Raw genomic sequence first — 23678 nt, forward strand, 5'->3', positions numbered from 1 at the left:
AGCAGAGAGGCCAGACAACCCTCAACCCCCGAACTGCTTGGCTGAAGATAACATAGCAGAGCACTTGGAGTTAATGTGGAGATCTGTGGACCAATATGAGGTACAGGGCTGGTTCTAGCTTGGTTAGATTGCCATGTACTATATGATGTAGGATTTTTTTTTTTTTATATCAATCATGGCACAACACCCCTTTTAAGGGGTTAAATCAAGTTGACCTCAAGCACGGGATAATCCTATTTTGGCTTGGGACTGGCTTCCTTAATCAGCATAGAGCTTGTGTTTCTATATATTAAGGTGGCAATAGTAAAATACAAGGAAAACAAAGCAGCAGAGGTTTTACTTGCAGCACAGGAAATAAGTTTCATTATCATGATCCAAATAAAGACACAAGACACGTCATATAAATAATTATTTTACTTGATGATAAAGTTGATGTAGTAGTCTGAGATCCAGATGAAATATACATAAAATTCACAAAATTAAAAAAATTGATAGTCTGTTAGTCATTGATTTTAACAATTTCCAGGTACAAATCTCTTCCGTACTTGTTTTTCTAGGTCCAATATTTTTTCATAAAAAGAGAGACTGCTTGTGTCATCTAGATCCATCTAAACAGTAAAAAGCAAATGGTGAAAGATATTTTGATGAGTTCATTTTAACAAAAATCTCTCTAAATCTATTTCAAATTTTAACATCTTTAAAAAATAAAAATAAATTTGATAAACTATAGAGGGGATATGTAATCATTAAGGGTTTCACTGGACTTTTAGATCTTGGCCTAGTCACAATATGATCATGGAAAATAATGCACTAACACAAAAGATGCAAACATTATACATGGACTAAGCCCTCACTCTGCTATCTGATAACATCCTGCACAATATAATAACTAAATATACAGATGTACATGGGAATGACAGGTAAGTTTAGAGTAGGAGCTGTCTGACTGAGACCACCTTGGCACTGGTAGGCAGGCACAGATGTGTTTTGATTAAAATATATCGTCTGAGAGTCTCAGAGTTTATCATATCAGAGTGAGGACTTAGCCCATATATAATGTTTGCATCTATTGTGTTAATGCATTATTTTCCATGATTCTTTCCTTTTGAACGTTGCCATGTACATCCGCATATTGAGTCATCATATTTGTGGGTTATGCCCATCTTGGCATTTTATGGCCAAGATCTAAATAACCAGTTTAACGCTTTCTCTACCAGTACGACGCTGGAGCGATAGGCAAACATGGGGCCGGCGTCATGGCCTGCAGGTCTGCCGCTAATTACCGCAACAGGCAATAATGCTGATCGCGGTAATTAAAGCCTTTAGATGCCCTGATCAAGTGAGATCACGGCATCTAAAGTAAGAAAAACACAGAAGCTCGCACTTCCTGGAGTGTTACCGACATCCCCTGGGACCAATCGGGATTTCGGTAACTGGTTTGAATGCCCTGAGTCTCACTGAAGAGACCCAGAGTATTCAAACTGCAAATCTTATTTTGGCCACCAGATGGCAGGCCAACATAAGAAATGAGCAATAGACAGTTGTAAAGTTAAAAATACAAGATTGTTCAAAATTATGAATAGATTTTTTTAGGCTCATGTATGAGATTCAAAATCATTACAAAAAAATAAAATAAAAAATGTAAGTTTAAATCACCCCCGTATAATAATAATAAAATGAATACTTAAATAACAAAAAATATAAACATCATGGGTATCACCAAAAACGCCCGTACTATTAAAATATAAAAATATTTTTCCAACACTGTGAATGGCGCAACGGAAAAAAGGGTCAAAATGGCCAATTTGCAATTTTTTTTCATTGCTTCGCTTAACCCCCAAAAAGTTAATACAATGTGATCAAAAAGTCACACACACACACTTTAAAACGGTATAAAAAAAAAAACTACAGATCGTACCGCAATTTTTTTTGCCCCAAACAGCTCGGTAGATATCACTTTAAAAAAAAGTTATGGGGGTCAGAATATGGTGATGTAAACATATTTTTTTTTTCAAAATTTGCATTTATTTACACTATTTAGACATAAAAACCTATACATATGGGGTATCGTTGTAATCATACTGACCCAGAGAATAAAGGGCATGGGTCAGTTTTGCCATAAACGTGTGGTATAGAAACAAAACCCGTAAAGCTGTGGAGGAATTTTTTATTTATTTTTTCCAAATTCTACCCCATTTGGAATTTTTTTTACCACCTACCACTACATTGTATGCCATAATTACAGAATAGCATTAGAAAGTACAACTTGTCCCGCAAAAAATAGGCCCTCATACAGCTATGTGAACGGAAATCTAAAAAAGTTATGGCTCAAGGAAGATGGGGAAGAAAAAAAAATAAAAATAATAAAAAAAATAAAATGTAAGGGTTGTGGGAACAGTAACAGTATGGGAGCTACAAAGTTTCCGTAACATGGAAGTTATGGAAACAGCTTGCTATGATAATTGCAGGTCATTCATTCACTTCTAATCAGAAGAAACAATGTGGTATAGTCCGCTCCGCTGTTTTTGTAACTCTGCCCATCACGGCACCTGCTTAGGAGGGTTATACTGATTGCAACTATGAAAGTTTTAAAAGAGTTTTCCAGGACTATGATATGAATGGCCCATCAATATATTATAAGTGGAGGGCGATCAACTGGCACTCCAACCACTTAGCGGAATGAAGGTGTAACGGATCTCCTGGCACCCCGACTGGGTACATCGGTTGATGGATGCTCCTAGTGCTTCCTGAGGGCTCCAAGCACTCCACTTGACACCATAATCACTGCTGAAACCATGAACCGCCACAGCTTGGTTGAGGTCTCGCCCTCTTCCACCCACCCTGGGCCCAAGACCCATACAGCTACTACTAGACTCAGCTAAATCAGTGGGAGTCTCAGTGCAGAGTTAACCCTTTTTGGGTTGCTGAATTCACACCCTGCACTTTTAATGGGCAATAGGAAATATATGTGGCATATAAATTCCACACATTCCAGACACAGGTCTGAGAGTGTCTCCATAGTTCTGGGTCCATAGTCCGTAGGAAGGTGGTTAGCCCTCAGGCTTCTCCAGCAGCCCCAGTGACGATTTAGTCCGTCACAGAAGGGGTAATGGTACCCTTGAAATAAAGTGGCCAACTAGCAATCTAATATTGATGGCCTATCCCAAGGATAGGCCATAAATTCTACTCCCTTGTGCGACTTGCATGCAACTTTCATAAGATGCTTCCCCCCCCCCCCCCAATTAAGGTAGCGCACTCAGAAAATGTATTTTCTGGCCCATTTTAAAGACATATGATGTAAATTGTTGTGAAGGCAATCTTTGTTATTACTTCTTGTTCTCGGCTGTCTCTTGTGACAATTACTCTGCATCTGACAGCACATTCTTATGTGTGGATGGGAAGTTAGTTTTTCTAGTGATTCCTATGAAAGTCACATATGACTAGAAAAACGGACTTCCTGATCAAACAAGATGCTGGAGGATATTTATTTTTCACAGCTCCTTTGGAAAATGAAAAGTGGAACCTGGTTGCTATGGGCAACTAAGTCAGTTTTCCTTTACACCAGTTAACACTATATTACTCTAGTTTGGAGAGTTGAGAACAGTGTTGAGGCTCTGTTCCGTTTTGACCCACTCACGTGACTTGTATCTATCGCAACAAGCGAAACATAAGTCAGTCTTAATTCTAGGTATTAGTTATAGTTGTTATAATTCTCACATGGCCATGCAAATTGTTGCAGAGGTATTTCTTCTTTGATTAAGCGATCCAGCCCAGACGCGTTTCGGGAACACTCCTTCCCTTCATCAGTGGTATCGCAGCCTTAGCAGCCTCTGCCTTTTATACCCACAGTCTGGATCAAACTGTGGATTCCTGGATTTCACTGGACCATAAGTAATCGTGTTGCGGTTTTTTGTACTTATGCGTTTTTGGCAGTATACATTCCTTTTCTCATTCTAAGTCTCTTGTATAAAGGAAAGTGATATCCGAGATTGCATGAGTGAGTTATTCAAAATTGTATTCTCGACTCAAAGGATTCAAGTAGCAAGAGAAATTGTATGGATGGGTGTGGGATCACCTGATTCATACACCTCATGTCCCATAATATATTAATATACACAATCCGTGCCGGGTGCAGAGTCGGATCCGGGCACCCAACCTACAATTCTCGAGCTGCCATTTGCCAAACTGGCTGATTAATGTCTCATTCGGCCAGTTTCGCAGAATAAGAAGGAATTTCACACAAGATCAGGACTTCGAGACAGAAGCGACAAAGATAAAGACCAATTCTTAGAGAAAAAATACCCCAAAAAATTGTGGAATTAGCCCTAGAAAAAACTAGAAAATTAGACAGACAAACCTGTCTTACAGTAAGGGAACCAATAGCTGAAATAAAACAAGATACTGAGGTTATAAAAACTAGAATTGTCCTCCCATTCAACGACAATTACAAGAGAGTCCAAAAAAATCTAAACCCATTGGCATCACATTTTGAGTGACAAAAAGATAGGCCATCTTCTACCTGTCACTCCGTCAGTCGCATTTACAAAGGCACCTAATTTAGGTATAAAGATAGCCCCATCTATTAGAACACTAAAATTAACGAATAATCAAAATACCATCCTGGGGGCGTGGATGAACCTTAAGCGCTTTTTTAAGTGTGGAAAATGTGCAGCATGTAAAATTAACCCCACACCAAGGAAAATAATATCAATTTCTTCCACTCAAAATTCCTATAGATGGAACATGAAAGAGTGCCTAACTTGTAACACCACCGAGTCATCTACCTTATCCAATGTCCATGTAAGAGACAGTATATAGGCAGAACCAAACGTGCATTAAAAACTAGATGTCTGAACACATAGCCAATATAAGGAAAGGCTATGATAAACACTGTCTATCAAAACATTACAGAGAAATGCACAACAAAGATCCAACTAATTTGATATTCATGGCATTGGAAAAGGCAGATAAACACTGGCGAGGAGGCAATTACATCAAACAAATGTCAAAAACAGAGTTGCGCCATATTTATGAATTTGGATCAATGTTACCGGCTGGATTAAATGCTGAGTTGGAGTTATTTGGATTCTTGTAGGTTGGGTGCCCGGATCAGACTCTCACGCCGTAGTCAGGCCGTAAAATCGGTCCCCATCCTCTTACAACTTGACCAACCCACCAGCTACAATCAATAAATCCTCTAATTAGAAATCCAGTGGAATACATATTCTATAGAGGACTGTTTTGCATTATTTCTAATTACAATATGAATTGTTATGTATACTATGGCCAAATATGTACTCTTATCCAAAAGTAGACATATGAACTTTTATTATGAATTTTTATCATTTTAGACAACTCCTCTTAATTTTAACGATTATTTAATAAAGTATTGTGTATATTAATATATTATGGGACATGGGGTGTATGAATCAGGTGATCCCACACCCATCCATACAATTTCTCTGGCTATTTGAATCCTTTGAGTCGAGAATACAATTTTGAATTTGAATAACTCACTCATGCAATCTCGGTTATCACTTTCCTTTATACAAGAGGAATCTATACTGCAAAAAACGCATAAGTACAAAAAAAACGCACAAGAAACGCATACAAAATGCAACATGATTACTTATGGTCCAGTGAAATCCAGGAATCCACAGTTTGATCCAGATTTTGTATTGCTTGTTGCGATAGATACAAGTCACGTGAGCGTGTCAAACCGGAACAGAGCCTCAACTCCTGCGAGAAGTCGGGTGAGTTAGCGGAAAGAGCACGCAGAGACACGCCAACTGTGTCCTGCGTTGCCCTCGCCAAACTAGAGGAAGGTTTGCAACAGGAACGAGGAAGGTAAGGAGAGACTACCTCCATAACCAGTCTAAGGACCGGCATGACCGGTAATATAAGACTATAAGAGACACTATTTAACCAGCCAGCACAAATCGGAATATGTGCGCAATATGATATGAATGGACATTATTACTGAATATGGGCCACTGACCGATATATCAGACTGTTGAATATAATTAGAAGTATACTGTTAAAATTGATATATATACACCAGACACAGACAGATTATAAGGCAGTGAAAAAACAGAAAATTTTACCATTGTATTACAAACAGAGACTCTTCAGTAGTAGATTGCGAATTTCCACAGAATATCCTTTATATATTGTGCTACAATAGAGACTCTTCACCAATTGAATGTGAATTTCCCCAGTGTATATTTATGCGAACTGACAGATTTATAGCATATGGAATTGTATTTTATGTTATTTGATTCTCTATATATGTGTGTATTTTACTAATATTCTTAGTGTTTAATTAAACTTTTAACCTCCAAATGCTAGTTGTTGAGTGCTCACCCAACTTTGAGTCGTCATGTTAGCTCTTGTAATGGAAGAGAACTGTACAAGAAAGATGGTTTGCATCTTTCTCTCAAGGGAAAGAATGTCCTCGGTGAACAGTTCCAAGTATTTGCTAAGAAGCATTTAAACTAGGAAAGGGGGGCAAAAGAGTGATAATCCAGCAGTCTGACTGCCCCCCGGAACAATGCCAGAAGAGGCCAGTAGCACAAAGGTTAAGAAATGACAAGCTCCGAATCTTGTCTACAAATGCTCGCAGTCTAGGGAATAAGATCAATAAACTTGAGGCTATAATGGCATCTGAGAATATAGATGTAGTGGCTGTTACTGAGACGTGGTTCAAGAGGAGTAATGACTGGGATATATCAATACCAATCAAGACAGAGAAGGCAAGAAGGGGGGGAGGATAGCATAAAATGTAATTTGATACAAGTTAGCGAGAACAATTTAGAGTCAGTTTGGGTTACCTTGCAGCTTGATAATCATAAGGTAACTCGTGTAGGTGTGATATATAGACCACCTAGCCAAGTCAAAGAATTAGATCTACTAGTTGAGGAAATGGCTAAAATGACATTGAAGGGGGGAAGTTATCATTATGGGAGACTTCAATCTTCCAGATGTAAACTGGAAAACCAAAATAGCTAGTTCTGCCAGGAGTACAGATATTCTAAATTCCCTACTGGGATTATCTCTACAGCAAGTAGTGGAGGAGCCAACCCGGAAAGAGGCCATTTTAGATTTAGTATTCACAAATGGGAATTTGGTATCTGATATTACTGTAGGGGAAAGCTTGGGATCTAGTGATCACCAGTCAGTGTGGTTTACTATAAGTACAATGACTGAGTCACACCACACAAATACAAAAGTTTTGGATTTTAGAAAAACAGACTTTTCTAAAATTAGATTAGTGGTATACGAGTCCCTATCAGACTGGAAAAGTTTCATTGGAGTCCAGGAGAAATGGGACTACTTAAAAGTGGCGCTATTGAAGGCAACAGAAAATTGCATTAGGCGTGTCAATAAAAGCAAAAAAAGGAAGAGACCACTGTGGTACTCAGCAGAAGTGGCCAAAATCATTAAAAACAAAAAGATAGCATTTAGGAATTATATAAAAAAAAAAAAACGAGGATGACAGGCAAATTTATAAGATTAGGCAGAGAGAGGCCACACAAGTTATAAGAGCTTCTAAAGCACAGGCAGAAGAGAAATTAGCTCAGTCAGGGAAAAAAGGCGATAAGGCATTCTTCAGATACATAAATGAAAAAAAGGAAACTAAAACAAGGAATTACCAAATTAAAAACAAAAGAAGGAAGGTATATGGAAGACAATAAAGAACTAGCTGACTGCCTCAATGAATACTTCTGTTCAGTTTTTACAAAGGAAAATGAAGGAGAAGGACCTCAGTTAGGAAAGAAGACTAATGAATCATTTGATGCATGTGTCTTTACAGAGGAAGTGGTTCTAAGTCAACTGTCTAAAATTAATACAAATAAGTCACAGGGGCCTGATGGGATACACCCACAGTTATTAAAAAAGCTCAGCGGTGAACTAGCAAAACCATTAACAGATTTATTTAACCAATCATTGGCAAAAGGAGTCATCCCAGAAGATTGGAAATTAGCAAATGTTGTGCCCTTCACAAGAAAGGTAGTAGGGAGGAATCGGGCAACTATAGGCCAGTAAGCCTGACATCAATAGTGGGGAAATTAATGGAAACCATACTTAACCCCTTAGGGACGCAGGGCGTACTGGTACGCCCTATTTCCCGAGTCCTTAAGGAGTCAGGGCGTACCGGTATGTCCTAACTTAAAATCGGGTTTTCGGCGCCGCGGGGGTTAATCGCAACGGGATGCCGGCTGAAATCATTCAGCCGGCATCCCGTAACAACGCGGGGGGGGGGGAAGGGGTGGGGGGGGGGGAGTCATTTGACCACCCCCGTATCGGCGATCGCAGAAAACCGTAGGTCATTTGACCCCCCCCCCGTATCAGCGATCGCAGAAAACCGTAGGTTGGGGGGGGAGTCATTTGACCCCCCCGTATCGGCGATCGCAGAAAACCCTAGGTCAATTCAGACCTGCGGTTTTCTGCGTTTCCGGTCCATTCGGGTGTCCTGTGACCCGATGAACCAGAAAAAGACTGCGATCGGTGGCATGATTACACACCACCAATCGCAGTGCGAAGATTTGGAGAGGCGGTGCTGGCCCTGGTGCTGAACACTGCTGTCTAGGGTGCTGATTGGTGCAGGGGAGAGAGGCGAGAGATTCAAACTTCTTGCGCTCCTCTCTCCCCTCCTCTTCCTGTTCTGCACGAGCACCCGGCAGCATCGTCCAGCACCCTCCTGCACCCATCGCCACCCAGGTAGGTTAGGGTCAGTGAGGGAGAGGCACTGTTAGGCAGGGAAAGAAGGGAAAAGTTAGTTAGGAAAAAAAACTAAACAAAAAAAAAAAAAACAGAGGATTGTGGAACATCTAAAATCCCATGGATTGAAAGATGAAAAACAGCATGGGTTTACTTCAAGGAGATCATGTCAAACTAATCTTATTGACTTTTTTGATTGGGTGACTAAAATAATAGATGGAGGAGGTGCAGTAGACATCGCTTATCTAGACTTTAGTAAGGCTTTTGATACTGTCCCACATAGAAGGCTTATAAATAAAGTGTAGTCTTTGGGTTTGGACTTCCATATTGTTGAATGGATTAGGCAGTGGCTGAGGGACAGGCAACAGAGGGTTCTAGTCAATGGAGTATATTCAGACCAAGGTCTTGTTACCAATGGGGTACCTCAGGGATCTGTTCTGGGACCCATATTGTTTAATATCTTTATCAGCGAAATCGCAGAAGGCCTTAATGGTAAGGTGCGTCTTTTTGCTGATGACACAAAGATTTGTAACAGGGTTGATGTTCCTGGAGAGATACACCAAATGGAAAAGGACTTAGGAAAACTAGAGGAATGGTCAAAAATCTGACAACTAAAATTTAATGTTGATAAGTGCAAGATAATGCACCTGGGACGTAAAAACCCAAGAGCAGAATATAAAATCAGTGATACAGTCCTAACCTCAGTATCTGAGGAAAGGGATTTAGGGGTCATTATTTCAGAAGACTTAAAGGTAGGCACACAATGTCATAGAGCAGCAGGAAATGCTAGCAGAATGCTTGGGTGTATAGGGAGAGGAATTACCAGTAGAAAGAGGGAGGTGCTCATGCCGCTCTACAGAGCACAAGTGAGACCTCATTTGGAGTATTGACCATATCTCCAGAAGGATATTGATACTTTGGAGAGAGTTCAGAGAAAAGCTACTAAACTGGTACATGGATTGCAGGATAAAACTTACCAGGAAAGATTTAAGGACCTTAACGTGTATAGCTTGGAAGAAAGACAAGGCAGAGGGGATAATGATAGACACTTTTAAATACATAAAGGGAATCAACAAGGTAAAAGAGGAGAGAATATTTAAAAGAAAAAAAAACAGCTACAAGAGGACATAGTTTTAAATTAGAGGGGCAAAGGTTTAAAAGTAATATCAGGAAGTATTACTTTACTGAGAGAGTAGTGGATGCATGGAATAGCCTTCCTGCAGAAGTGGTAGCTGCAAATACAGTGGAGGAGTTTAAGCATGCATGGGATAGGCATAAGGCCATCCTTCATATAAGATAGGGCCAGGGGCTATCCATAGTATTTACTATATTGAGCAGACTAGATGGGCCAAATGGTTCTTATCTGCCGACACATTCTATGTTTCTCCTTAAAGGGACACTGACAGGCCCAAAAAGCATATTTAGGGGTATATATGACAGTATAGGTCTTATAAAGGGTATTAGAATCATCTAAGTATCCCCCCTGTCCACCTCATAAATACAGTAATCTGAAGTTTTATAACCTGCTTTCCTGGTGTTCAATCTGCCCAAGGGGCGGTGCTTCATATCAACTTGCGCCCGCAGCCTCGCCACAACTGCCGTTTGAAGCGCCGCCCAGCTCATCAATATTCACTGAGCTGGGCGGCTACTCTGAAGCGCTGTACTAGTGTCCCCGGCCATCTTCAGCGCATGCGCCCGGCACCCTCACTCGCCGGGATCGCATCGTGCGTCTTCTTTATGCGTCAGATCAAACTCTCCCCCCCCCCCCCCCCACATAAGACTATCACGGATCTCAGCCACAGATAAGCCCCCACTCCAAGTCAGTCAGCCTTGCCCTCAAATCAGTCCCCCCATGCCGCAACCCCATGATCAGACCGCCTGCCACCATAATCACACCCTCCCTTGCTGCAGTGCAATCAGAGCCAGGGCCCCATGCCATCCATTGCCATGTTCCCCCCACTCCCCCAATGCCATCAGATCAGCCCCTCCATGCCATGTCACCCAGTGCCCCCATGATAGCACTGCCATCAGCCCCTCCATGCCATCCAGCTTGCCATGATGTCCCCCTTCCCCAGTACCTCCAATGCCCCCCACTGCCATCAGATCAGCAGCCCCTCCATGCCATGTCCAACAGTGCCCCCATGATGGCAGTGTCTCAGCCCCTCCATGCCATCCAGATTGCTATGATGATGTCCCCCATCCCCTGTGCCTCCATGCCATCCACCATGTCCCCTACTCCCCCAGATCAGCCCCTCCATGCCAAATCACAGGTGCCCCCATTAACCCCTCTCCAAACCAATAACTTTATACATGCCAAATCACCCCCCCCTCTAATAACTTTATACATGCCATTGCCAAATCACAGGTGCCCCCATTAACCCCTCCCCCTGCCAATAACTTTATACATGCCATTGCCAAATCACAGGTGCCCCCATCAACCCCTCCCCCTGCCAATAACTTTATACATGCCATTGCCAAATCACAGGTGCCCCCATTAACCCCTCCCCCTGCCAATAACTTTATACATGACATTGCCAAATCGCAGGTGCCCCCATTAACCCCTCTCCATCCCCTCACAGCCCTCTCATATCTCTTTATACATGCCAAACCACAGCCTGGTTCTCCAATTAACTCTTCTCTCTATCTCTCTAAACCCCCCCCCCCCCCCCCCCCCGCCAATAACATGCCATTGCCAATTCACAGTTGCCCACGTTTCCCCCCCTGGCCCGTCGCTGAGGACTTTATACTTACCTTTAATGACAGTGCAGCGTGCGCTGGCACATTGAGTCCGCAGGAGACGAGTCTTCATCCCAGCATACGCTGGGACCTGACATCACACACATAGTCAACCAGCGCACTGACGATGTGTGTACGCAAGGCCCTGCAGCGCGGTGTCGAGTTGGGACTCGGAGGCCACGGAGTGAGAAGCTTCATTTCATTCCCGCTCCATGGTCATGTGATTCAAACGATTTCTCGATGCAGGGAAACTGCATTGAGGATTTTTTTGCCCTTCATTTCATTGATCCTGATCATTTCATTTAACCTGATCCTTTTATTGGTTGATAAAATTATGACAATACCACATTTATACCCTTTATTTTTACTACTATTGCATCATAAAATCACCTTTTTTTTTTAATTAAAACTCATTTGTGCTGTAGTTTTTATGACTACTTTGAGCTATATAGGACTTCTCAAAAATAAATTTTTCTATCATTTTTTGAGGTGTGATGACCGAAAACAGCAATTCTGGGACAGTTTTTCATTTTTTATTCGCTGTTCACCTTACGGGATAAGGAATGTGATTTGTTTGATAGGGTAGTTACAGAATCGGCGATACCAATTATATGTAGTAATTTTTTTTTCTCCATATGAATACTTTGAGTTTGCAATGTCCTGATTACTGGTACAATACACTGCAAAAGTTATCAGTGTTTAACTAACACTATTAGATCTTGCCTATGGCAGGGTCCAATTGGCTTCCATTGCTGGCAGACCTGAAGGCCATTGCTCCAGTAACCACAGCAACCATCGGCAACTGCAATCGCATTGTAGAGTACCAATGGTTAGACAGAAGAGAAGTGCGCTAAACCTTAAGTAGAGCGTGTGGACTGCTGGGGGCGCACGAGACAACCAAACAAGGACCGTGTTTTAATTTCGGCAGTATTTCATTTATTCGTAAGACAACGCGTTTCGGGATAAAGTCCCCTTTATCAAGTCTGAGCTGGGAAGGTTAGGAGAGTGTCACGGGATGAGCGCCTTCTCTATCCCATTGGCCATCATTTAATGGTTAGACAGAGGCAGCTCCTTCCGTTAACCACAGTCTCTATTCAGTATTGAAGCTAGAATTAATCCAGTCTTCAGATTGCAACATTCACAAGCTAGGCTTGAAGTGAGCTCAGATTACTGGTGACCACACATCACATTTAATGTAACCCTTCAGGTGGAGATTTATCAAACTGGTGTAAAGCATAACTGGCTTATCTGCCCAAAGCACCCATTCAGATTCCACATTTTACTTCTGAAAGCTCACTTGGAAAATGAATGGTGGAATCTGATTGGCGGCTATGGGCAACTAAGCCAGTTCTACTTTACACCAGTTTGATAAAACTCCCCCAGAGTGTTGTCACATGAATGGAGTTGATAACTCACAACTACAGTCACTGGTAAAAAGATTTCACTACAATTTACATAATGTAACGGAGAAGCAGAGAGCGTTTATTTAGTTTACCTTATTATTCTACTCTGTATAAACAGACAAGTAGGATGCTCAAATGAATATAGAACTCTTATGTGCATTAACCAAGGCATCTATAAAGAGCTGTAACCTTTTCTATTACACTATGCATTTGACTGTATTTTGTCATACAAGTCTTATTCAACAAAATGAGTATTAAAAAAGTGTATCTGGGAGTGCCTTGTTAAGTAATTATACTTCTGAGAAAGTTATGTATACAAAAATAATTAAAGTTTTATGCATATATTAGGTGATATTTTTTAATATTGCAAAAAATAGGTAAAAAAATGGTGGACATTATGCTCAAAAACCAAAAAAAAATATCAAAATGGTGCAACAGAACACATTTTCATTCAACTTGGTAGACTGTTTCCTCTTCGTTATGCCACCTTATAGTTGGTATAATTCATACCAATATTTTCACCCCAAAAATTGCACAAATCATTATTAAATTTGCCACAAATTATCAATCCTCTTAGGCATGTCTATTAATGCTTATCCAAACTGTATGTACAAAATGTCTAAACACAAACTTAGGGCACACTCTGTACTCCAGTCCAAACTATGGCCCCGATTTATCAAGATCATTGTGTGCTATGCCGGCCTTGTCATAAATTGCCTCCTCCAACAGGGGCCTATATAATGATAAATGTGCCAGGACCAATGGCCCTGCCCTTTTTCGGAAACCTGGCAAGGGCAGAGTAAAAAAAAAAAAAAAAAAAAAAAGGCAGTTGTGTGTAAAGTTGCAATGGCGCTTAAGACGTCGCAAAAACAAGATTTTTGTATAACTTGCCGGTAAAATCCCTTTCTCGCTCTTCCTTGGGGGGACACAGGAGACCTTGGTATAGCTCAGCTGCCTAGGAGGCGTGACACTAAGTGAAAACTGTTAAGCCACTCCTCCAGCAGCTATACCGTCAGCCTGGAGAGAGAGACTGCCAGTTGCGTGTCCAAGTAGTAAGAAAAGGCAATGTCCAACAAGTGGAACCAACAAGCCAACTACCCACGGGGTAAACCAAGTCCGGAAACAGTGTAGAAAAAAAAAAACAATGGGTGGGTGCTGTGTCCCCCAAGGAAGAGCAAGAGAGATTTTACTGGTAAGTTATATAAAAAAAAATCTTGTTTTCTCGCCCATTTTCCTTGGGGGACACGGGAGACCTTGAGATGTTCGAGAACAGTCCAAGAGGGGGGGGGACCACAGCTCCAAGGCGAAACACCTGAAGGCATCAAGGAACTGCCGCCTGAAGGCATCAAGGAACCAGACGGCCCAAGCAGCATCCGCCAAAGCCAGAGCACGCACCCTGTAGAACATGGTAAGGCGTGCAAGGAAGACCGGTGGCCGCCTCGCACAATTGCGCGGCCGAAGCCCAATGTCTCCGGCCCAGGAGACACCAACCGCTCTGGTGGAAAGAACAGCAACACCGAAGGCGGAACCCTGCCCTTGGCGTGGTAAGCTCAGCAAGAACCATTCTGATGAAGCGGGCGAAAGCCACCCTGCAGGTCGTCAAACCGTCGCGCGGACCTCCTAAAACCACAAGAGTCTGAGCGCCGACAAGAGACTGCAAGGCCCGAACAACGTCCAATCGGTGAATTGGGGGGATGATGGTCTCATTGAGATGAAAGGCAGATATCACCTTCAGAAGGAAGGAAGGGACGGGATGGAGAACAGCCCTGTGCTGGAGAAGGACAGAAGGCCCGGAACAAGAAGGGCCGCCATTTAGACACGATGGCTACAGAAAAACAACAGTACAGGACAGAAGTAGAGAGAACTTCTGTAACGGCTCCAAAGGAAAGCTTGGAGCGCCGAGAGCTCAGTATGTAGTTGCCAGGGCGGTACCGGGGACGGTACAGAGGAACCAATGAGCCCTCCGTGGAAGAATCTCATGTCAGGCCCAAGAGGGGCCAGGAACGCTGGAAGATAATGGACAGCGCCGACACTGGACCCTTCAAGGGACAGAGTGCCAAGTCGGACTAGAGAAGGACAGAACCCTAGGGAGAGAAAGGCAGAGTGGGGAAAAGCTCAGCTTCCCACAGAACCTCAGGTAAGGACTCTAAGTCCGATAATACATCCTGGACGAAGCAAGGCCGGGAGCGAACACTAGCGTACCCGCTATAGTCGGCTGGGCAAGCGGGGAAAAAATTTGATCAGGCGCAGACCAGTAACATGGGCAGAAAAGTCTGGCAAAAACTGGTCCAGTCGGCCCCCGAGCAACGTCGTTCTGTACCCACCCGGAGTGGGGGAGCAAAGGACAGACGGAAGGAACCGAATGTGTCCTCCCAGCATCCGACAGATGCCAGGACAAGACAGGCAAAAGTCGATGTTGCCCCCATAGGAAGGGGTTCTATAGTCCCGGTGTGGGAGAGCTAAGAACAATCTGGACCGAAGGGTAGTTCTCCCAAGTTACCGAGAAGGTAAGTCTACAGCAGAACCATCGCCTAGAATGGAAAAAATGCAATCTGCACCAAAGCGGGAGGACAGAACGCGGTAGACCCGATAAATGGAGCACAGCCAGTGTGAACGAGGGAGACAGTACGAGGCGGCAAGAAACACCGGAACCATCCAAGCGAACAACCATGCTCTCCCCCGAGGGAAGGGCAGTGAAGGAACAGCCTCTGAAGCCTGGCCAGGGCAGACACCACAGCGGAGTGATATGCCCAGAGCGGGAGCCAAAACAGAGCCGGCGAGAAAAAAAAAAAAAACTGTTGAGACAGAGGCCTCAGACCGAAAGGAGGAGTGGCAACAGGGAAGTCATAGTAGGACAGCTCAAAGGCAGAACACCCGCTACACTGTGAGACGCCTGGCCTCACCGGACCTGAACAACCGAGCACCCAAGAGAAGTTGGGTGACCTTCCTGAGAAGAGCGGCCTGAACCTGGTAGAGCAGAACCCCGAAGCGCAGAGGGCGCCAATAGAAAGGACTCATACCACACTGCATCCGAAGAGCAGGAAATGGTAGTAGGCGAGGGAACCGTAGTCCCGCCAGAGCCAACGTAGGATTCGAGGGGCGCTGCAAACAGCACTCTCGTCCATGTGACCGCTTGCGCAGGAAAGGCGGGAGGACGAATAGGAACGCATCTAGGAACCACGAACACACCCCAGGTGGAAGGGCCAACAAACAAGGTGGATACCGTCACGCGGAACCCCAAACCCGAAAACTAGTACCGCCTAGCTCTGTGCAGTAGAGCCCGTCCGGGTCAGGTGGAAGCAGAATGATCTCTTCAGAGAAAAATGCAAGGCTGCGGCCAACATCGTATCCCAAGAGAAACAAGTATGGTGCAGGAGGAAGGGAGGCATACGTACGAGCAGCCCCAGAGCGGTGAGAAGGCCAACCCACCTACGGGAGGAGAAGGCATACACGGCCCAAACAATGCACAGAGCGCACAAGAACGTCCGCTGACTGCAAAATAGATACTCAGCAAAGGGGGCTAGCCACAGAGTCACACAGTATCTATGGGAGTGCAAAGTGCAGCCTGAAAGGGAGTTATGCACAAGACTAGTACGGCATGCGATGGAACGCAGGCAGTCCGCCCAGAAAGGGGGGAACGTACCTGGCAAACACTGCAGTTGGCATGAGTGCAAAGGACCGCCCCAAAAGGGGGTGATGCCCAAGGCCAGTACCAACTTCAGAGAAGTAGAACATACCATATTTCGCCCAGAAGGGGACCATGCACGTGGCCGCACAGTATCCAGCAGGAACGCAGGAGGTCCGCCCAGAGAAAGGGGGATATGCACAGGGTTATCCTAGCATTAGGTGGATTATTGCACAATCACTTAACACCGAATTTCGTGAGAGTGCAACTACTCCGCCAATGAAGGGGAACATGTACGAGTCCAGTACAGCATATACAGGGACAGCCATGAGTCTCGTGAGCGTGCAAAATTCTGCCCATGGAATGAGAAGGGCAATGTTCATGGCCAGCAACGTATCCAGCGAGAGTGCAGTATTCCGCCCGAAAGGGGGGGAGGGGGTCATGCCCATGGCCAGCATCGCATCCAGTGAAAGTGCAAGCACCCCACCATGGATGAGAATCATGCACATGGCTAGCAACATACTGGCGAGAGAACAACCACAGTTAGTGAGAATGTACGTATGCCACCTGAGGAAAGGAGGCATGCCCATGGCTGGCCACGAATCTAGTGAGTGCAACACACCGCCCATGGAAGGGGGGGGGTCATGCATATGACCGGCAGCGGATCCAGTGAGAGCGCAGCATTCCACCAATGGAAGGAGGTCATGCATATGGCCGGCAGCGAATCCAGCGAGAGTGCAACGTTCCGCCTATGGAAGGGGGTCGTGCACATGGCCTGCCCTGTATCCGGTGAGAGTGCAGTATTCCGCCTACAGAAGGGGGTCATGCACAAGGCCAGCCCGCAGCCAGGGAGAGTGCAGTATTCCGCCTAAGATGGGGGGGGGGGGGGGGGGGGTCATGCACATGGCCAGCACCGTAACTGGAGAGGGTGACTAATTCTGCCTACAGAAAGGGCAGTCTGCACCTGGCCAGCACCATATCCCGGGAGAGCTCTGCGGCTGGGGAGCACGACATGCTGTCTATGGAAGGGGGGCATGCAACAAGCCAACAAGAATTCCGTTATTTCACTTTTTATTTCATTTATTTATCTAAAACACACAGCCTCTCTGAGGCAGGAAGGGGGCCACCATATAGGGGCACAGCCTCTCTGAGACTTCCCTGGGGGCGCGACAGGGACCCCAGCATAACCCCTCCGTCATGCCCTGCAGGGTTGCCCCTTCAGCTTCTGGCACCGTAGTGGCAGGACGCTGGAAGAGGGACATGGTGTGCGGGCGACCCTTGTGCTGGCGGGATGCAGGGGAGCTAGGCTTCCCTGGTCCTCCTTGTCTTCTGTGGGGGAGGCAGCAGTGTGGGTGACAGGCACTGGCGCAGCTCAACCCCGGGAGAAACCGAGAGGTCTAGTGGTTCTCTGTTGTCCCAGATGGTCTGGAAGAAAAGAAGAAGAAAAAAAAAAAAAATCAAATCAAAAAAATATATATCAAAATTTAAACAACAAAGGAGAGAACAGCCCTGCAGAGCAGGGAGTGTCTTGCCTCCTTGGACACTAAGCAAAAAACTGTCAGTCTCTCTCTCCAGGCTGAGGGTATAGCTGCTGGAGGAGGGGCTTAACAGTTTTCACTTAGTGTCACGCCTCCTAGGCAGCTGAGCTATACCAAGGTCTCCTGTGTCCCCCAAGGAAAATGGGCGAGAAACAAAGTTTTAATGCCATAAAACTGGGGTAGGGTGAATGATAAATTCCCCCTATGAGTATAGCCTTAACCCAAAGCTGTATGACTAGAAAAATTTGATTTTTAACCTTTAGAAAAAGCTGTTGTCCTTAGTCCCCATCAATGCGGGTCAGCCCCATAAAAGTGGAGCTGAGCTAAAGTAAGACATAACCCAGGCACAGTGGAATTTTTTGTAAGTCTTATTAGACCTCCTTTTACCATACACAGTTAACACAGAGACTATTGCCCATAGCAACTCAGCTTTTATTTTTTTTAAACCACTATACGATATTAAAGTTGTGAAGTTCTGTTGCTACAGGCAATAGAGAAAGCCTTCTTTCATTGTTGGGTTATACTAACCTTTAGTGGTGTTACATAACTATTTCCTAATCCTGATGTGCAGCTGTAATATTTTGCCAATGGATCAAGAGATTCCGGCTTCTGATTAAAAAGCCACACCTAAAAATAATAACATTACTTCTTAAATTTAGGCAAAGAACTTCAGTTTTGGAACAACTAAAAAAATACCATTATAGGAAAAAAGTCAAATAAAGTTTAGACGATAGGAAGGTCGGAAGTGGTCTATGATCAATATCTGAAGGGAATAAAAAGGAACCTTTTTAAAAGGCACCTATCAGTGGTAAACACCACCCCAAACAGTACCTTCAAGTAGCCAGCAATGTGTTTCTAATGATGAAAAAACGTTCCATGATCCCCTGCACGCGCTATTTTCCAGTCACGCTTGAAGTCACGGGGCTAGCGGCCTCCTTGCTTCAAATCAAGGTAACCGTGCCCCCTTTCCTGTGACTGACAGCAGGCTGTTCAGCAAAGCCAGCTGAACTCTTGTGCATAAGCGCCGTCACAGGTGAAGGGGCGCAGTTACCCTGACTTGAAGCAAGGAGGCCGCTGCCCCTGCGTGACAAAAAAAATAGAGCGCGCAGGGGATCAAGGAACGTTTTTTCATGCTTTTACCGCATCTGACTGAGAGAAGAAAATCATCATTAGAAACACACGGCTGGCTACTTGAAGATACTGCTTGCGGTTTGGGGTGATTTTTGCCGCTGACAGGTTCCCTTTAAGGATTGGATACAATCAGATCATCAAAACTCAAATTCCCTCCATTTAAAACATAGCTTTTACTAGATAACTTAAAATATTTAAAAAAAAAAAAAAAACACACACACAAATTGAATAATACATCAGACTGGGACATAGGGAATTATTTCATCATTGGGACCACTGCACTGTATCGTACATGCTCCAATCCTACTTACGACCAGGTGTGTGCCTGGTCTCGCACATTCTGTCGCGTACTCGCCCCCCTTTTTTCTTTGTCCTTACCCTTTCTATACTTAAAGGGAGCCTGTCACCATGAAAATGCAAAGTAATCTGCTGGTAGTATGTTACAAAGAAGGAGGAGCTGAACATAGTAATATATAGTTTTATGGGAAAGATTCAGTAAAACTTGTAATTTATACATTTATAATCCTGCTCATTCTGAAGTTTGAGTCAAGGAGGCGGTCCTGAATATTTTCCTACAAAACTATATATCAAGTGGCTCATCTTCTCCTGCTCTATAACCGGCTGCCTGCAGCTTAGGCACCAAAGGCAATGTGACAGGTTCCCTTTAAGGCTACTTTCACACAAGCGTTTTTTTGCGGATCCATCATGGATCTGCAAAAACGCTTTCATTACAATAATACAACCGCATGCATCGGTCATGAACAGATCCGGTTGTATTATGTCTTCTATAGCCATGACGGATCAATCTTGAACACCATTGAAAGTCAATGGGGGATCGATCAGTTTTCTATTGTGGCATATTGTGTTAGAGAAAACGTATCTGTCCCCATTGACTTACATTGTGTGCCAGGACGGATCTGTTTGGCTCTGCTTCATCAGGTGGACAGCAAAATGCTGCAAGCAGCGTTCTGGTGTCCACCTCCAGAGCGGAGTGGTGACTGAACGGAGGCAAACTGATGTATTATGAGCAGATCCTTTTCCATTCAGAATGCATTAAGGCAAAACTGATCCATTTTGGACCGCTTGTGAGATCCCTGAATAGATCTCGCAAAGGGAAAGCCAAAACGCTAGTGTGAAAGTAGCTTTATATAGTACTCTACTCTTTTCACATATCTATTCCATGTTTGTACAACCATATCCAATGTTACTGGAGCCTGGAATCTTCTACCACACGGTTATGCTATTTGAATGGGTATATACTGTTCAAATTTTTTTCAATAACATTTTAAATAAAATAATTTAAAAAATAAAGCAAAATCACAACACCTAAAGAAATATTGCCATTTACAATAAAATATACATAGTTAATACGGTTGAAAAAAACATAAGTCCATCAAGTTCAACCAAGGGATAGGTGGGGACGTGAATCACAGAAGGAAGCAAGACTCAGATTTCTACACATTTTCATAAGCATTAATGTCATTTACTTTTAAGAATTCGTCTAAACCCTATTTAAAACTGCCCACTGCTCCTGCTGTGACCACGTCCTGAGGAATTATATTCCACAGATTCACAGTTCTCACAGTAAAGAAGTTTTGACATTTCTGGAGACTGAACTTCTTCTTCGGTTGGAGGCAGGACCCCTTGTCTTTTGAGCGCATTTTACATGGAACAGCTTTTCACCGTATTTTTTGTATGGCCCATTTATATACTTGTATAGGTTAATCATGTCCCCCCTTAGACTTCTCTTCTCAAGACTAAATAAATTCTATTATTTTAATCTTTCTTCATAACTAAGACCCTCTGTTGAGGGAAGTGTTGCATTTAAATATATATGTATATATGCCCTATATGTAATAAATTCAAAGACTCCAGCCAAGTTTGTGTGAAGTGCAATTCTGTTTATTTAGCAAACAATGGTGGTTGCTACGGCAAAGTAAATAGTGACGTTTCGGCACATCCGTGCCTTCATCAGACTGCAGCAAAAAAAGGAGATAAATCAATGTACAGTGAATATATCAGGCATTTACATCAGCATACATGATAGCGACTGTATTCTATATGTATTTGTTTCTCTTAAATTTACAAACACATTAATTCCCATTGTGATTATCTACTTAATACACTCCAAATATGACTGTTCTTCCATAGGAGGATGACTATGAATGACTGTGTCCTTGCCAACATAGCCTTGATCTGCAGCAGCAAAATCTTTCCATGCACTTTTTTTGCTTCTTTATTATTCTTAAAATATTATCATTTTTATCTCTGCATTTATGTGTTTGTAAATTTAAGAGAAACAAATACATATAGAATACAGTCACTATCATGTATGCTGATTTAAATGCCTGATATATTCACTGTACATAAATTTATTGATTTATCTCCTTTTTTTGCTGCAGTCTGATGAAGGCACAGATGTGCCGAAACGTCACTATTTACTTTGCCGTAGCAACCACCATTGTTTGCTAAATAAACAGAATTGCACTTCACACAAACTTGGCTGGAGTCTTTGAATTTATTACTGATATGGGTGGGAACCCTACTCCAGCAGAAAAATCCACCGTGCTACAAGGGCTCTGCTTGTATATATGCCCTTACATATATGGATATATATTGGCCCCCTTTTTGCATGGGCCAGTCCAGGTGGTAGGTGTATACATAGAGATGTATGCCCCCTTGTCAGCATACATCTCTATGTATATAATATATAGTAGGTGGGCTTATTGCTGCCCATTCAGACCCCCTGTTATATATATATATATATATATATATATATATATATACATATATACATACACACATACACTTCTGGATGTGCCCCAAGCAGTCTGTATATATACAGTTAAACTGTGCCCAGAAGCTCCCAGGGATGCCCCCCCCCCTCTGGAATGTGCCTGCTGGGTGGGGAGAGACCGACAACTGGACAATTATGTCCAGTTTCGGCCTCTTCAAAGGACAGATGATCAATAAAGATCCTCTGCCCTTTGTCACCATATCAAGCAGCGCTGGAGATGGTATGCCTAACAGGGACATGGGAACAGAGTTCCCATGCCCCTGTGTGCCGCTCACCTCCGGTAGCGCCAGAGATGTGCGATACCTCCACAGGCGGGAGTATCAAAGGATCCCCCTGCCTGGGAGCACGGGCTGGTGCAGGGCGGGAAAACGGGCGCGAGAGCCGCAGGGTTTAAATACCACAGTAACACTAAGCTCGGGAGACGGGGACGACCCCCCCTCCCCCCGAAGGAGAGCGCATCTGGTGCTCAGAACGGGACCCCTCCATACAGGAGAGCACAGGCAGCGATGTGCTGCGCTCTGAAGAGATGACCGGCCACCCCCACAGATTGGAGAGAGAGCACAGGCAGCACAGAGGAGAGAGACTTACCACCCAAATGAATATAACCTCCTTTTCTTCTCACTAATAGAGCTTTCATTTGGTGGTATTTCATTGCTGCTGACATTTTAACTTTTTGTTAATCGAAATTAACGGAAATGTTTGCAAAAAAATGACATTTTTCACTTTGTTGTAAAATTTAGTAAAAATTTTGTAAAAAAAAATACATCTATATATAAAGTTTTCTCTAAATTTATTGTTCTACATGTCTGATAAAAAAAAAAAAGTTTGGGTAAAAAAAAAAAAATGGTTTGGGTAAAAGTTATAGCGTTTACAAACTATGGTACAAAAATGCAAATTTCCGCTTTTTGAAGCAGCTCTGACTTTCTGAGCACCTGTCATGTTTCCTGAGGTTCTACAATGCCCAGACAGTAGAAAAAACCCACAAATGACCCCATTTCAGAAAGTAGACACCCTAAGGTATTCACTGATGGGCATAGTGAGTTCAGAGAACTTTTTATTTTTTGTCACAAGTTAGCGGAAAATTATGATGTTTTCATTTTTTTTTCTTACAAAGTCTCATATTCCACTAACTGGTGACAAAAAATAAAAACTTCCATGAACTCACTATGCCCATCAGGAAATACCTTGGGGTGTCTTCTTTCCAAAATGGGGTCACTTGTGGGGTAGTTATACTGCCCTGGCATTTTAGGGGCCCTAATGTGTGAGAAGTAGTTTGAAATCAAAATGTGTAAAAAATGCCCTGTGAAATCCTAAAGGTGCTATTTGGAATGTGGGCCCCTTTGCCCACCTAGGCTGCAAAAAAGTGTCACACATGTGGTATCGCCGTACTCAGGAGAAGTTGGGCAATGTGTTTTAAGGTGTCTTTTTACATATACCCATGCTGGGTGAGATAAATATCTCGGTCAAATGCCAACTTTGTATAAAAAAAATAAAAAATGGGAAAAGTTGTCTTTTGCCGAGATATTTCTCTCACCCAGCATGGGTATATGTAAAATGACACCCCAAAACACATTCCCCAACTTCTCCTGAGTACGGCGATACCACATGTGACATTCCAAAAGAGCACCTTTAGGATTTCACAGGGCATTTTTTACACATTTAGATTTCAAACTACTTCTCACGCATTAGGGCCCCTAAAATGCCAGGGCAGTATAACTACCCCACAA

General features: G+C 43.4%; 1 protein-coding gene across 2 annotated transcripts in view; it reads right to left on the reverse strand.

Moving 5' to 3' along the window:
* Positions 1-399: 399 nt before the first annotated feature.
* Positions 400-23678, reverse strand: part of HSD17B7 (hydroxysteroid 17-beta dehydrogenase 7) — a 221178-nt gene continuing 197899 nt past the window's right edge. For both annotated transcript variants that reach the window (XM_044301943.1, XM_044301942.1), the window contains 2 exons: positions 18552-18650; positions 400-608 (listed from right to left, as the gene is read on the reverse strand). In XM_044301943.1, the coding sequence (XP_044157878.1) occupies positions 513-608; positions 18552-18650 (195 nt within the window). In that variant the 3' untranslated portion in view covers positions 400-512. The remainder of the gene's footprint in view (positions 609-18551; positions 18651-23678) is intronic.

Source organism: Bufo gargarizans, chromosome 7 (genome assembly GCF_014858855.1).
Source record: "Bufo gargarizans isolate SCDJY-AF-19 chromosome 7, ASM1485885v1, whole genome shotgun sequence".
NCBI lineage: Eukaryota > Metazoa > Chordata > Amphibia > Anura > Bufonidae > Bufo > Bufo gargarizans.